This window comes from Paralichthys olivaceus, chromosome 7 (genome assembly GCF_024713975.1).
Source record: "Paralichthys olivaceus isolate ysfri-2021 chromosome 7, ASM2471397v2, whole genome shotgun sequence".
NCBI classification, from domain to species: domain Eukaryota; kingdom Metazoa; phylum Chordata; class Actinopteri; order Pleuronectiformes; family Paralichthyidae; genus Paralichthys; species Paralichthys olivaceus.
In genome coordinates, this window is record NC_091099.1 from 25,184,406 (window position 1) to 25,199,261 (window position 14,856).

Below are 14,856 nucleotides of genomic sequence, written 5' to 3' on the forward strand. Positions count from 1 at the left end.
GTTTAAAAAAAGAAACGAGAAACACCATAGCAGTACTTGCTCAAAGAATAATTCAGTTTAAAATGCTGGATAATAAATAAACTGACAAGTTAAGGGTTAGAGTTAGTTCAAAGTTTAAAACTTGAAAATAGATCCCAAAAAATGACCAAAATCTTCAAGGCTCAGTTAAAGAAAGTTATGAAAGGAAGGATAACACGGATGATTGATCCTAAATACGCATCTTTTGTCTGAGTAGTAATCAAATATTTTTGTCTTTAGGCAGCTTAGGAGGATATTTTTACCTGCAAGTGTATTTTCCTTACTGTACTTTAACGTTTGCTAGGTAGAATTTGTAATGCAGAGCTCCTACTCCAACAGGGGGCAATTCATTTGGAACAGCTTGTACAAAAAAACATTCACAGACAAGACACAAGGGAGCTAAATAAAGGATAAGAATATATTAGACTGAATAAGAAATAACTAAGAAAGGTAATGACAGTAAAACATGTGGAATAAAGGTAGAGGGTTAACGTTATATGTAAAATATGGATATTAGAAGGGGTTAAAGATTTATAAGCAGGTAATACATATTGACATCCTGATAGCAACAAGGAAAACTTACAAGTAATAACATGTTCAGAAGACAATGGGCTTTCCAAAGGATTTGCTGGTATTTAGTACCTTAGGGCTTCACCTTACACTTATATTTTTTACAGTATTTTGATGATCAATTAATATGCCATTTACTTTTTTTTTAGTGAGTAACTGTTTTATCTACTAAATGCCACTAGATATCAGAAGACATTTATGTTTGACGAGTTAGAAACAGCAAATAAGGACAGGTTTGCTTAATAATAACATATCATTATTGATTTTAGTCTCTATCATGCCGATTTAATTTTCAGTCGATCAACTGATGCATTTTTTCTTTGTTTCTCTCTGTCGTTCTTTCCTTCTTTCTTTGTTTCTTTCTTTCTGTCTGTCTTTCATTCTTTCCTTCTGTCTTTCTTTCCATCTTTCTTTCTTTGATTCTTTTTGTCTTTCTTTCCTTCTGTCTTTCTTTCCATCTTTCTTTTTGTCTTTCTTTCCTTCTGTCTTTTATTCTTTCTGTCTTTCTTTCCTTCTGTCTATTATTCTTTCTGTCTTTCTTTCTTTCTTTCTGTCTTTTATTCTTTCTGTCTTTCTTTCCTTCTGTCTTTTATTCTTTCTGTCTTTCTTTTATTCTTTCTGTCTTTTATTCTTTCACTCTTTCTTTCCTTCTGTCTTTCTTTCTTTCTGTCTTTTATTCTTTCTGTCTTTCTTTCTGTCTTTCTTTCCTTCTGTCTTTTATTCTTTCTGTCTTTCTTTTATTCTTTCTGTCTTTTATTCTTTCACTCTTTCTTTCCTTCTGTCTTTCTTTCTTTCTGTCTTTTATTCTTTCTGTCTTTTATTCTTTCTGTCTTTCTTTCCTTCTGTCTTTTATTCTTTCTTTCTGTCTTTTATTCTTTCTGTCTTTCTTTCTTTCTGTCTTTTATTCTTTCTGTCTTTCTTTCCTTCTGTCTTTTATTCTTTCACTCTTTCTTTCCTTCTGTCTTTCTTTCTTTCTGTCTTTTATTCTTTCTGTCTTTTATTCTTTCTGTCTTTTATTCTTTCTGTCTTTCTTTCCTTCTGTCTTTTATTCTTTCTGTCTTTCTTTCTGTCTTTTATTCTTTCTGTCTTTCTTTCCTTCTGTCTTTTATTCTTTCTGTCTTTCTAATGAGCATGGTGACCGTCTTGATGTGACGTCACCAGGCAGCCGGTGCTTCGCAGTGGGCGTGGTTTGCTGACGCATTGCGGTTTCCTCCCCGGTGCGTAAACGGAGCGGAGAGGCACGGGCGCGCACGCGTGTGTACGCTGTTGATCCATGTGTGTGTGCGCGTGCACGTGTGCGGAGCAGCTCGCAGCGGTGTGTCTCTTTCACTGAAGCCGGGGCTGAAGCCGAAGCATCCGGGCCGGACCGCGCAGAGATGCGGACACGCAGCCTCAGCTCGTCGCTGGTGTCACGGTGAACGCACCGCTGAGCTCGTTTCTCTGTGGGTTCTAATGGCGGTGTTGAAGTGGAGGTGAGCGGCACCGTTGCTCGGGGGAGTGCGCACTTTTTTCCCCTCGCTGTTTTTCCAGAGGAAGCGACCAAAACAGACAACTTCGCCTTTTGCTCTTTCTTCTCCTGCTGGTTCTTGTACGAGGAGCCATGACGACGGGACAGGATGACAGCTCAGTCCGTGTGGCGCTGAGGTAAGTCCCGACAACATCTCTTCATCTCTATGGGTGTTAATTAGCCGGTACCACCTGTCAGTCAGTGCTGCGGGCCTAGAAGCTCCATCATCTGCTAACACACACACACCCACACACACTGTCTTTATATTATCAGCCTCACGTCATCTCAGCTGCTCCAGCTCGGCACCTCTTGATGCTTCTCCCTTCCATACAGGACATTGTCCCCTGTCCTCTCTGCATTGTCCTAAAGTGGATGCACAAGTATGTGTCCGTGCACAGGTGTACACACACGTGCCTGGTCGTCTCCACGCTGGCACGCACCAGAGGGGGACGGTACCTTTTCTAAGGGCTGAGCAGTCAGAGGGAGAGACAGAGACAATCGGCCTGTCTCCTCTCCTCTCCTGCAGGGAGACAGTTAGTCGATGAAAGAAGAGCTTCACTTGACAGCCACGTTTCATGGACCGGGCAGTGCAGCTCCTGTAACCCCGTCAGTCTCTTCAGTGTGGACGGTTTGTCTGCAGCCCCTGGCCAGTGATTTAAGCCTCTGAGCAGCCACAAAATCAGGCTTCTGTCCTCCAAGTCCATGCATTTCATAAATGCGTGCTATTGTGTCGAGGTGGGCCACTCCCACCCAGCTGGTGAGGTGGCACAGAGAGGGATGATGGCACATTGTGACACCAGTCTCTCTCTCTGTCTCTCTTCGAGGCCATTAAGAGAATATTATTGAAAAAATACAAAAAGTTCGCATGCCTCTTGCCTATTTCTCCTCTATGTGTTTTTCCCGAGATGTCCTTCCTTGCTTCTTCTCATTTGTTCCTGATCATCGCTGTCACATGCACTTTCTCACAAAAGTGCATCATCATTGGGTGTGAGGAGCATTTTTGTGCCGAGCTTTCATTTGGTAATTAGAGAAATCTACATTTTGATTCAAGGTTCAGTGTGTAAGATTTTATGAAAGGATCTTTTGGCAGAAATTTAATATTGAATAATCCTCATGATGTTTCACTGTTTCATCTAAATTGTATGAATTGTAGTTTTCTTTACCCCAGAAAAGACCCTTTATATTTAAATACTTTATATTTACATGGAGGGGACCCTCTCTACGGAGGCCGCCATGTTTTTTACATTAGTCCAGACTGGACAAACTAAACAGCTTTTGAGTTTTTATGACAATTAAAGGTTACCACAGTTTCTTTTACGTGTTTGGAAGGAGAGGGTGAGGTGAGGGGTGTTCAGCTGCAACATGCAATTTCAACACTAGATATCACAAAATTCAACACACTGTACCTTTAAATGCAGCTGACATTAGTGGTCTACTTTTGTTATTTGGTAAATGGCTTGTTGTGTTGTTCCAAAGGTAATGTCTTTATGCACATTCTGCATGTGAATGTGCAGAATCTGTTGGCGAGGGACAAACACGTTTTACTTGTATAATAAAATTATCTAGTCGGACTGTAAACAGTGTTTGGAGAATGTAAGGCCTGAAGGTCCAAAACACTCACCCTTGCACGCAGAAGTTATTTTGTTGTCAGACAATAGCTGATGGCCTCCAAGGTTTTCCAAAGGGAGCTAAGCATAGTTAAAGTAAGGCTTTTAATGAACAAAATAATAACTAATCAGGAAATAGCAGATTTAGGTGACATACCCCGATAATCAAAGAGCAAAGGCTCTTCCCTCTTTATGCCCAGAGATTACATTTTGTACGATTTGAAGCTCTGAAGCTGCACAGTCTAAAAAACCCTCTACTGTTAGGACTAAGTAACCAGAGAAATAACAGAACCTCATGTGAGACTATACAATACAACTGTCCTGCGATGAACATAACCACACTGAGAAAGTTCAGTTGAGACTCCTGTGGTGTTTTAACCACTTCACTAATGTGATGATGCTGCTGTTGTTGCATTGGACTGTACTTTAGAACACACTCTTGCCAGTAGTGCTGGAAAATGTCCATCACATTTTACTAAAGCCCAATGTGATGTCCTAAAATGTTTTATTTGAACAATATAAATGAAACCAGAAAGTATAAATAGTTCCGAATCTGAAAGCAGAGAATATTTAAAACTGCAACACAAGGGGTCTGTCCATCGAAACAATAACCAAAGACACAGTTTGCTGAATCTGCACAGGATCATTGCTGCTGAAAATCAAGCTGACCACGAATCATGTTCATTTTTGATGGTCAAGTTTTCAGGGACAGTAGTAATCATTACATGTGACCAAAACAAACAGTGGAAGGGAAGAAGATCTGGCTTTCTTACTGGCTAGCAGTGTGTTTTTCTGTCATCATACGTCGTTTCATGGGAAGTTATAGCAGAGGCAGAGTCGTGGGTAAAGCGGATATGATGCAAATAAAAGACGAAACTGTAACGTCTTGTAACCTTGAATAAAATTGGGGTTTCTCTGGGTTTCAACAATGTTGGAAACATTTTGGATAATGTAAGAACACAAGTCAACATAATATATAACATAGGTCCTTTTAGCCATTTCAGTGAAGAATTGTTCCATTTTAAATCTTGTCGTTGCATCTCTATTTGTACCAGTTCATTTTATTTAAACCAGCTGTTAAAGCTAATACAGTCTAACACAACAGCACAGCTATACATCCCCCCTTCATGAAGGTTGTAATGTCCAGTTTTTATTGCAGTTGTTTTAGAGAGGTGTTGCTTCAACTGTACGGTCATTGTGGAGGATATTTGCAGTGCTGATGATTTGTATTGTGTTGTATAGAAAGATTTGTCTGATATTCACACTACAGTTGAAGCAAGATGGACAAATTAGATACAACACCTGTGACACCCAAAGTAGAGGCACAAGTTGCCTGATGAGCAGATTCAACAAAAAACAAAAAATAGTATTCTTCATAAAAGTTGTTTTTCTTTGCATGACTGCTTTAATAAGACTGCTTTAGTTGTGTCAAATAAACTGGCAACTGAGTGGATATTGCAATATAGTATAACACGGCCACAAACTGCTGCCTCAAAACTGATCATTGAGCTGAAGTCTCACCAGTCTGACTCCAGGTCTCTAATTATGTCGAAAGTACACAGGATGTTTGATGTGAAGGTCGAACTGCAAAGCAAACCATGGCCTCTTACGAAAAACTTACAAAAAGTGTATAATTAAGGGTTTAAATGACTTTCACTTTCCAAAAGATTCTTGCAAATTGCAACAAAATGCAACATTCATCCAGTGCGGGATGGATATTTTGTGTTCAGGAACTAAAGTTACAGCCTCTGATTTTAGCACACTACATTTCACTTTGTCATATGCGAAAACAAGTCTAAAATAAAAAGCAGTTTATCTGTCTCAGTAAAATGCATGCTGTAATTTAAAGCTTTGGACCTCTACTGATAATCATCTTGAAGTATGTAGGCTCTGACGATGCCTGTAAAACCAGTGTTGTAATTAGTTTACACATTGCTTTTTCTCTGTGAAACCCAATTTGCAGTGGCATCATGTCATAACTGCTACCAACTGGCAAAACACTTCATCAAGACTGTTGACAAGTCTCACCGTGCACGTGTACAACCAGTTCAGATTGGGCGTGACACTTCATTCTCTCAGCTGCCTCAATTCAACATAATCCCAAATAGCTCCCAGATATTTGTGCATGCTTATGCTCCTAGCTACACAGGGGTTTCTGCGTGTCAACAAAAAGCCTCACATGTAAATGGAAAACACGTTTAGCTAATTGTAGAGACCAGCAAATGAATGTTGCTGTTTAAGCCACTAGACCTGATCCCGGATTGCTCATTACCTTGAATAGGGTCGCCTTAAGGACTGAGGTGTTCGGCTGAGGTTGTTGAATCGGTTTAAGACCCTAGCTTATCTTAACAGAGGCCGTCCTGTACTCACAAAGGAACACAGCGGTCAAAACATTTGCTTTAATGTGCCTTTGCGTCAACAGCATGTGTTTACCCATTCACCTGCATGGTCGGTACATTGAGAGAGAGTCACGCGGTGCACCTCTTCAGCTACAGTATATAGGCTGCACTCTAGTCGGCTTATTTGCACAGTGCAGGATGTCACAATGACTGGATTTAAATGGTAGGTGTACGTTGAGGGGAAGGGCTTAGGTGGAACTAGAGACTTGTTGAACCGGCCTGCCGAGGCAATTACTGCATTTCAACAAACACACGGCTACCATTTGCTCTTAAGGTGGTGACAGATGAGCGGCACGGATCAGAGTGTAGCGGAGCAACTTCGACTATGTTTATATCTGCCGCTTTTGCCAAGCTCATTAACCACTGAGTAAGGTGAAGCAGCCCACTTCATCAAAAGACACATCTCATCATGGAAAGTCAGCCTTTCTTCTTCTCTGTAAGGACTTGTTGATTTCACTTCTCAGCTGAGGGGCATAACAATCATGATAATGAAATTAAATGGGTCCCTAAACCTCTTAAGGCTTAAGTTACAGGCGTACCTTAATGTAATGGCATGGAGGCATGCAGCAACTGGTCTGAATCTCTAAGCCTGTCGCTCCTGAGCCAACTGCAGAGGCAGGGTTAACAGTGGTAGACGAAGCTTGTTAAAATGAGCTGCACAATTAGCGCAGATATCCACTATGACTTAAAGAGCAGAGCAGGCTGTAACTCAGCTGACAGGAGACAACAGCTGACAATAGCTGTGGGGGTTTACAGTGCAAACAGAGGCGAGGGGGCCACTTAGCTGAGAGGATATGTGAGGTGCAGATTAGAAAACTGCTGAAAACATGGTCATATAGGGAATTGTGGCTGTTTTTAAGCAGTCACAAGGAGCAGCTTTTAACTGCATATAGCCATAACATGCATATTTGAAAAAGTTTAGGAAACTAGAGTTCTAGTTTTGAGTTTTATACATGTGAGTAGAAAAACCTGAAGACTTGTCAGGATTTATTTCCAGAGGTTTACACTTTGAATGTATATACTTAATAGAAAATTTCAACAAGGCAATTCATATGGCTTTACATAAAATATGAAATGCATCATGACACATTGTAAAATTCAACAGAGACAAAATGATAAAACTACAAATACAAGAGTGAAAGTAAGATGAAGAAACAGTAGAATAGTTATGTGCTGCCAAAAACATGGGCAGGGCCAGTGGAGGACTGGCAGAGGACCAGTGGGAGCTCAGATACGGGACGTTTAGATGCGCGCTGGTCACCCATGGCAGCACCATGCAAACACAAAAGCCCCAGCAGAGTCTAAAGCCTCTCCAGACCCTGTGCTTTGTTCATATCCACTGAGCCAAGTCAGTCTGTCAGGAGTTCGCCACTGACCCATGCCCCTGTGAATCTGTGTGTGTCAGTGTGTATATAAAAGTGTGTGTTAGTCTCTAGCTCCCCTCTATTTCCTCCCATTGTTTTAACTATTAACCAGTATTTATACCCATCTGTGGTGCTACAGTTGACACTTTAATACTGTGAACTGTTTTTAAGCCAATCACTGTGTTAAACACCTGCTGATGGTATGAGGCAGGAATGTGAATTCTGCCAGTCCACATGTAACCCGATACACACAATTTCTTTTTCATTGGCCACAGAAACTCAGTCTGAGCTGAGTCAGGTGTCTTCCACTGGATATGACACTAATGTTATTTAAAGAAATGCATGTTTACTGCATTACTCTGTGTATCCTAAATGTGCAGGTGAATATGAATTAACCACCCTATGTAGATGTGTTGGAGGTAGAATAATATTAGGATGATTGTAAACCACTAGAGGCCCATTAATTGTAGCAAACCTAAAACCAAAACTAATCCAATTATTTTGATAATTAATAGTTTAAGTTGATTTACAAGCAAATAGGATGAGCATTAGTTACTGTGAGCTTCTTAAATTTGGGATCTATGTGTTTTTCTTGTCTGGTGCACAGGAGATTTATCATTAATTAATTCTGGTATGGGTATTAGCCAGCCTGCTAGCTATACATGGGGGAAATGGCTCCTTTCTAAACATTCTAAATTCTGGGTAATGACTGAAATGTAGGTCTATCTCCTGTATGGTGATGACTGTTGACCAACTCACATTACATCACTGAACATCTCCAAGAACAGCATGATTAACTGCATAGGCAAACAAGTGGATACAATATGAACAAAATGATGAATAACCTAACTTCCGTCTACAGTAACAATGGAAGATGATCATGTGCAGTAATCAGCATTTTAAAACCACACACAGCAGGAACCACTGTTCATAGTTGTTTTATGTGGACTGACGACCTTTAAAAAACATTGGTCCAGCATAACATCAGGGTTATTTTTTGTTGTGTGGAGCGATGCTTGTTGGCTGTGGCCTGCGTTGTTTCCTTCCAGCTCTGCATCCTCCTGCCATGATCTCCATTCCTTTGTGAGAGAAATAGCCTGAGGGGAGCTTCTCTGCACATGCTGATTGTCTTCTTAACCACTAGCCAAAGTGTTAAAGTGCTAGCCAAGTAACACAGACGGAAGCTATGAATAATACCCACTTTGCCTGCAGATATAGCTGAAAGAGGAGTGGGAGCTCAACACAGGCCAGCTTTTAATAGACTGCTTATTACAGTATAACATAGCTGACCTTACATCTTTTTATGGTGAACTGACAGTCAATATAGGTTTATAGTGTTGCAGTTAAAGTTGCTCATTGTAATAGACTTGTGTGCTGTCTGTACCTGGGATCGAGGCATTCAGTCCATATACTGTCCTCAGTGAAACAGTTAACTAAGCTTACAGTCCTTGTTTAGTTTACCCAAACATATAAATGTGGAATGATACAAAACAGATACGATTCTCAGGGATTAAGTTTTTAAAAATATTTTGCTTAATGAATTCCTTTAATTATTTATCCACATTGTTGATGAATCCTCTATAATTATATCTATAGGCTAACTAGCTTATGAGCAGCTAGAACTAAAAGAATCAAGTAATCAAGGTAATTTTGATATTTACTCAGTTGTTTAAGTCAATTATCAAAGATCCCAAACATCTGGTTCCAGTTTGTTGTATGTGAAGACCATATTTTATTTGCTGACATATGATATTATAATCATATTAATAATCAATAGGTTATTTCATAAACATGAAACTAACAACTATTGTTGTTGCAATAGAGTAACTCAATGAAAGTAAATGCAGGCAATGTAGCTGGAGCATAGACTTCTCTTGACAGCAAGACTTAAAGTTTTTGACTTACTCATGGTGACGGGCCACTGTGAAGTGCCATAGTTAAAGGGGAACTTCTATGTGTTTCCACTGTTTTGCCTTTGTGACCTCTTTCTAGACAGAAGTCTCCTACATTCCAAGACCATACTAAGCATAGCCTACACTTAAACTCAACTTCCCCCAGAATAGATTCATGTCTTGCCATGGCATTGCTGGAAGACCTCAGTTATCTATATCGCAACCTCTGAGGAGTCAGCACATTTCTGCCAGTCGCATCTGTACCAGTACAGAGAGCCCTCGACTGTGGAGCCGCATGCACCACATGTGGACATGTTTATGACAAGGAATGGATTTCCTACTTCCACCACCGCCCTCTTAAAATTATGCAGCACTTATGAAACAGGCTTTTCACGCAAAAGAGATTGGATGTGCTCGGTAATTATACAACAACTTACGTGCACACCACACCCATTGTAATGCTGCTGCAGTTATTCACACTCTACTCAGTCTTTTGACATTTTCCTCCACCTTCCTTAAGTTTCCACCGAAGACAACATGGCTCTGCTTAATGTTGGCCCCTTCCTCCCTGCACACACGCGTCCAGTTAAGGGCTAAAGGCTATAACGGATGAGGCCTAAATGTGGAACTGGTGCCACAAATACGATGTGGATGTAACTTAACTTCTATCATCAAACTGCCAGTGGAAAGTCACAAATAGGCCTCAGATGTTCACAAATAGCTCTGTTTGCATTGTGAGCTGCCACCTTGTTATTTATGTCAAGACACTGTCTGCAGTTAATGGATGTATTTTCTCTGTTCAAGTGAGCTGCTATAACTTATGAAACTGTATCTGTATGTAAACATGATACGTGAGGTTATATCTGAAACATATCAGTGGCTGGGTTTGTATGATACAACTTATTAAAACTGGTATGTTTATAACCAAGGGGGCTTTCACACCTACCTTGTTTGGTCCGGACTATCTGACTTGTCAGTTTAGTCCGAACCAAAAAAACAGGTGTGTAACAGACCAAAATTTAGTAAGACTCAGAGAAGTGGTCTTCGTCTTGATCAAACTGAACTGCAGACCTATTCGTTTGCAATGTAATTATTACTTTTTTTTCTTGATACTTTGGACTTGAGGATTAATGGAAGTTGCAGGAAGTTGAGACAGCATTAAAACAATAGAAGAGATGGAATCTGAAGCAGCTTGCAGGATTGCTTGTAGTAGCCTCCAACAAAATAATGTTTAGATGAAGAGGGTGTTAATTTTGCTAGCTTGTAATACCGTTATGATATTACAGTCGCAACCAAATGAACAAAATGAACTGAAAGCGGGCGGCTGTGGCTGCGGGGTAGACCCTCCAACCAGAGGGTCGGCAATTCGGTCCCAGTCTTTCCCATCTGCATGCCGAAGTGTCCTTGGGCAAGATGCTGAACCCTTGTAGAAAAAGTGCTACTAATAGATGCACTGTATGAATGTGTGTGAATGGGCGAATGGCAAACTGTACTGTAAAGCACGTTGAGTGGTCATCAAGACTAGAAAAGCTCTATTTAAATACAGAACATTTACCATTTAACTGGTACATTCATTTTCTCCATTCATATTGGAAGACTACTTTTTTCTACAGCCTTTATTAAAAAACGTTTGCATATAGAAGAGCAGAATTGATAACATGCAGATATCAGACACACGCCTGTCTACAAACCAATCATGGTGTATAGCCAGATGCAGCACATGTAGGCGTATGTATGTCATACAAAAGTCTTCTGGTATATAGTCTGGGGAATGTCCGAATGAGCTCATGTGGAAAACAGCATGAGATCCTCTGGAGGGAAAACTTTGAGACCATGATGTGTGCAGTCAGCCACTTCCTTCACACACTTCAGTTTGTACAATGAGCTTGTCGGACACCTCCCCGTGTCAGACTGTGTCTTGCACCTAAAAGGAGGCATGGATAAAACGCCTCTGAAGGAAGCATATGCAAATTAACCCTCACCACCTGCAGGAGTCACGCAGCAGCTGTCTGAATCTGCATATTCATGAGATGTTAGTCATTTGAATTTAGCATTGATCGGCCCCAAAAATTGAATTGCACATTTGACGTGAGATACAAACGGTTAACTGCAGAGCTGAACTGACTTCCACTCGACCTCGACTGGTGTTTGCTTAACCTATTATCTGCTATCTGGCTGCCTTATAAGCTGCAGATGGCAGCGAGCTGATGTGTCCCTCACTTGCACGCGCACACACGCACACACACACGCACATACGCGCACACTCTCCATATTTTCAGTGGTAGCTTTTGTGTAGTTGGCTGACACAGAGATGGGACTCCTGTGTCAACAATTCATGGTTGAATGACACTGCAGTTCAGGCAAGACTCGGTCATACGAGCCCTGTGGAGCAAGTGGAATTATGAGGACATTTCTTACATGTCACCAAATATTGATCAGTAAATTGCATTATATATTAAATATTTCTGGAAGATTGTGAAAAATAATTTGAAAATAATGTGACATTATCCAAACCTCGGAAATTCACATCATCAAAACTCAATTTGGGGTAGCAGCACTTTTAAGGGGACAGTGAACAACAGTGAACTTATTTAACTGCAGAGCTTTTAAATTACGAAGCAATGTACAATCCTTATCAAAGAAAAGTGTTTTTGGTTTCCATGCAGGTGAGGACCTTTGTGGGTCATCTCTCCCCCTACTCGTTCTCCGGACCCTCACTACTGTGGGCCAACTATTAAAGCCAAAAAAGATAATATTGACAGAAATGTAAACTATAAATCATATTAGTACAATGAAAAGCCGGTGTAGTCTGTAGCTTTTTGAAAATCAGTAGATGCTCATTATAAGCCTGTGATAAGAATATTGTAAAAGAGTTCAATATTTTTCATTAGTTCTTTAAGAAAATTAAAATGTAATATATCCCAGACTTATTACATTACATACATTTTAATTTCAGTAGTCACTGCCTCAGAAAAACCCTGATGATTTGAGGTGCATGTCATCTGCTAGTGTTGCTTGTGTTATTAAGTCCAAAGTCTATAAAGCTGTCTACCAGGAGATTTTAGAGCACTGCATGCTTCCGTCTGCTGGCAAGCTTTATAGAGATGCCGATTTCCTTTTCCAGCAGGACTTAGCAGCTGCCCCCAGAGCCAAAACTACTATTAACTGGTTTGCTGACCATGATATAAACGTGTTTGACTGGCCAGCACACTCGACTGAACTGAGCCCCGTGGAAAATCTATGGGGTATTGTCATGACAATACAGAGCTAAAGGCTGCCATCAATACAACCTGGGCTGCAGTAACTTCTCAGCAGTGTCACAGACTAATCCACACCACATTGATGCAAATATGGAAGTTGAACATTTCTGTATTTACTTTTTTTAGATTGACTTCAGGAAATATATCCTTGGATAATATTTCCTGGATATTCATGAGCTTTAAGCAGTTATCAAAATTAAAACAAATAATAATTGAAATATAATATACATAATAAATAAATTCAGAAAGAAAAATAAACACAATCCACAGTCCTGTATGTGAAGAGACTCAGAATGAACATGTTATTGCCCTCTGAGAATGTTTTTCACAAATCTGCTCTAACAAGAAAACAGCTCCAGGATTGCTGGCTTTTATCTAGTGCTTTTTATAATGTGTTTAGTAAAGATAATTTATTGTTTAAACTAGTAATGACTTTGCAAACCTTTAAGAGTTCCAGAGAAGCCAGTGCCAGCTTGATGGCTTTGTGTAAATGTGTCTTCTTTGCCAGCTGGTATTTGTATACTGGTTGTATTTATGTCTACATGTGCAGTTAAAGTTTCATACAGGTTTAAAAAGCCTTGTCATTATAAACTCCTTGCTTATATTTAATTCTTCTACAGCATCAGCATCATATTCAAATAGCAATGAATCAGCCATAAATAGCTGAGTGAGATTCTGACTGGTTTAACTGCTAATGACTGTAGCTGTTGCTTTTAGGCCCTGCTGCTGTTATTTGAGCTGCTTGGCTTCATTATGTCTCCAGACCTGGAGCATTTTACTGATGTCAGTTAACTGTATACAGTGTTAGTTTATTTGTTGTGCTATGGTCCAAATTAAACACCCCTCGTAATAGGTTTAACGTGTGTTTGTGTGTGTATGGGTGAGTGTTTCCACTCCTGAAAAGGATGTCACATTCATAGTACACTGATGTGTCCACAAATATAGTCAGCCAGACTAGAAAAAGGAGGAGGCTTTAAAACATCACTGTACCATCAGTTTTCAATAATGTGATGCTTAAAAGTGAAAGTCTGATCTATCTTTTCTTCAGAGCAATTTGACCTGTCCTCCTCCAAAAATACTCTATAATAATAGATATAATCAAACACTACATTTAGGAAACAATGACTTTTAATCCTTGATATTGTTCTTGTTCTTCACCAAGGCTCAGCAGTTCCTGGAAATTCGGCATGAAGATTAACAAGATTTTTATTTGGATCTGCACCAATTTGCACACAATCCCATACATATGTTTGAGTTTTTCATCAAGATCAATGACTTATTCAATGGGAAATAAACAAAAACATAAGGTCTTTGGTGGAGGTAACAAGGTTTCAGAGACAGTAATCATTTTCCAGTCAAATATGTGGCAAATGTGGATAATCTGCCTCTGAATGTAGTATGTACTGTCATACTAGGTGAAAGAGGACAATGAGCATTAAGGGGAAAAGAATAAAATGGACCTAAACCACAAAAACCTCCACACTAGTAATATGGCTATGTGTCAATGAGCGATAGAAATGACAAGTGTTCCCTCAAACACTGGCCCTGGCCTGCCTGGTGGCGTTCCTGTTCCATGTTGACAGCTCCAGATGATCCCTTGGTGACACCTCCTGTTTCCTAACCTTCCCCACCCCTTATAATGATGGGGCTGTCTGCTGCCTGACCCCTGACCTGCAGGAAACAGTAATGCTGTTATCAGCGTTCCAGAGGGATTCACTGCAGCCTTGTTTGTTTTTCAAAGCACATTTTCCATGATCACTGGGATGTCCATGCATATCCACAGCTTTATTATTACAGCATGATGAACCAAGCTCGGGTCAGACAACAGGGTTGCCTCTGCCTCTGTGAACTTCATGTGCAGATTATGAAACACAGGCTGTGTGCCCTGCCAGACGTCTGGGTGTGTCTCTTGTTGTTGCAAGCTCTGGCCTTGTGTTAGAATATGTGATGAATTTGTTCTGTAACACACCCAGAAATAAGATTAAATTTGATAAATGGGTTCCATGTTTTTATTTTACTTAAGGCTGCTGCACACTTGAGAGTAGTCGGGCCTATTTTAGACCCGATTTGACCCTTTGACCAGAGAGCTGATGGAAGGGGGTGGAATGTATTGGTTGTCAAAGTGTAACCTCCTCTTGCTAGCTCCTCCAGGATTACCAACTCTAACTCATAATTCAAATCTACTTTTTTGTTAACTTTGTAAATGATGGTAAATAGTATTTTCTGAACAGAAAGTGCT

The 14,856-nt window shown here is 40.1% G+C and overlaps 1 protein-coding gene across 9 annotated transcripts in view; it reads left to right on the forward strand.

Moving 5' to 3' along the window:
* The first annotated feature begins 1,864 nt into the window (after positions 1–1,864).
* The window catches only part of kif21a (kinesin family member 21A), a 54,018-nt gene continuing 41,026 nt past the window's right edge, over positions 1,865–14,856 (forward strand). For all 9 annotated transcript variants that reach the window (XM_020078989.2, XM_020078991.2, XM_069528033.1 and 6 more), the window contains exon 1: positions 1,865–2,232. In XM_020078989.2, coding sequence (XP_019934548.1) covers positions 2,189–2,232 — 44 coding nt within the window. In that variant the 5' untranslated portion in view covers positions 1,865–2,188. The remainder of the gene's footprint in view (positions 2,233–14,856) is intronic.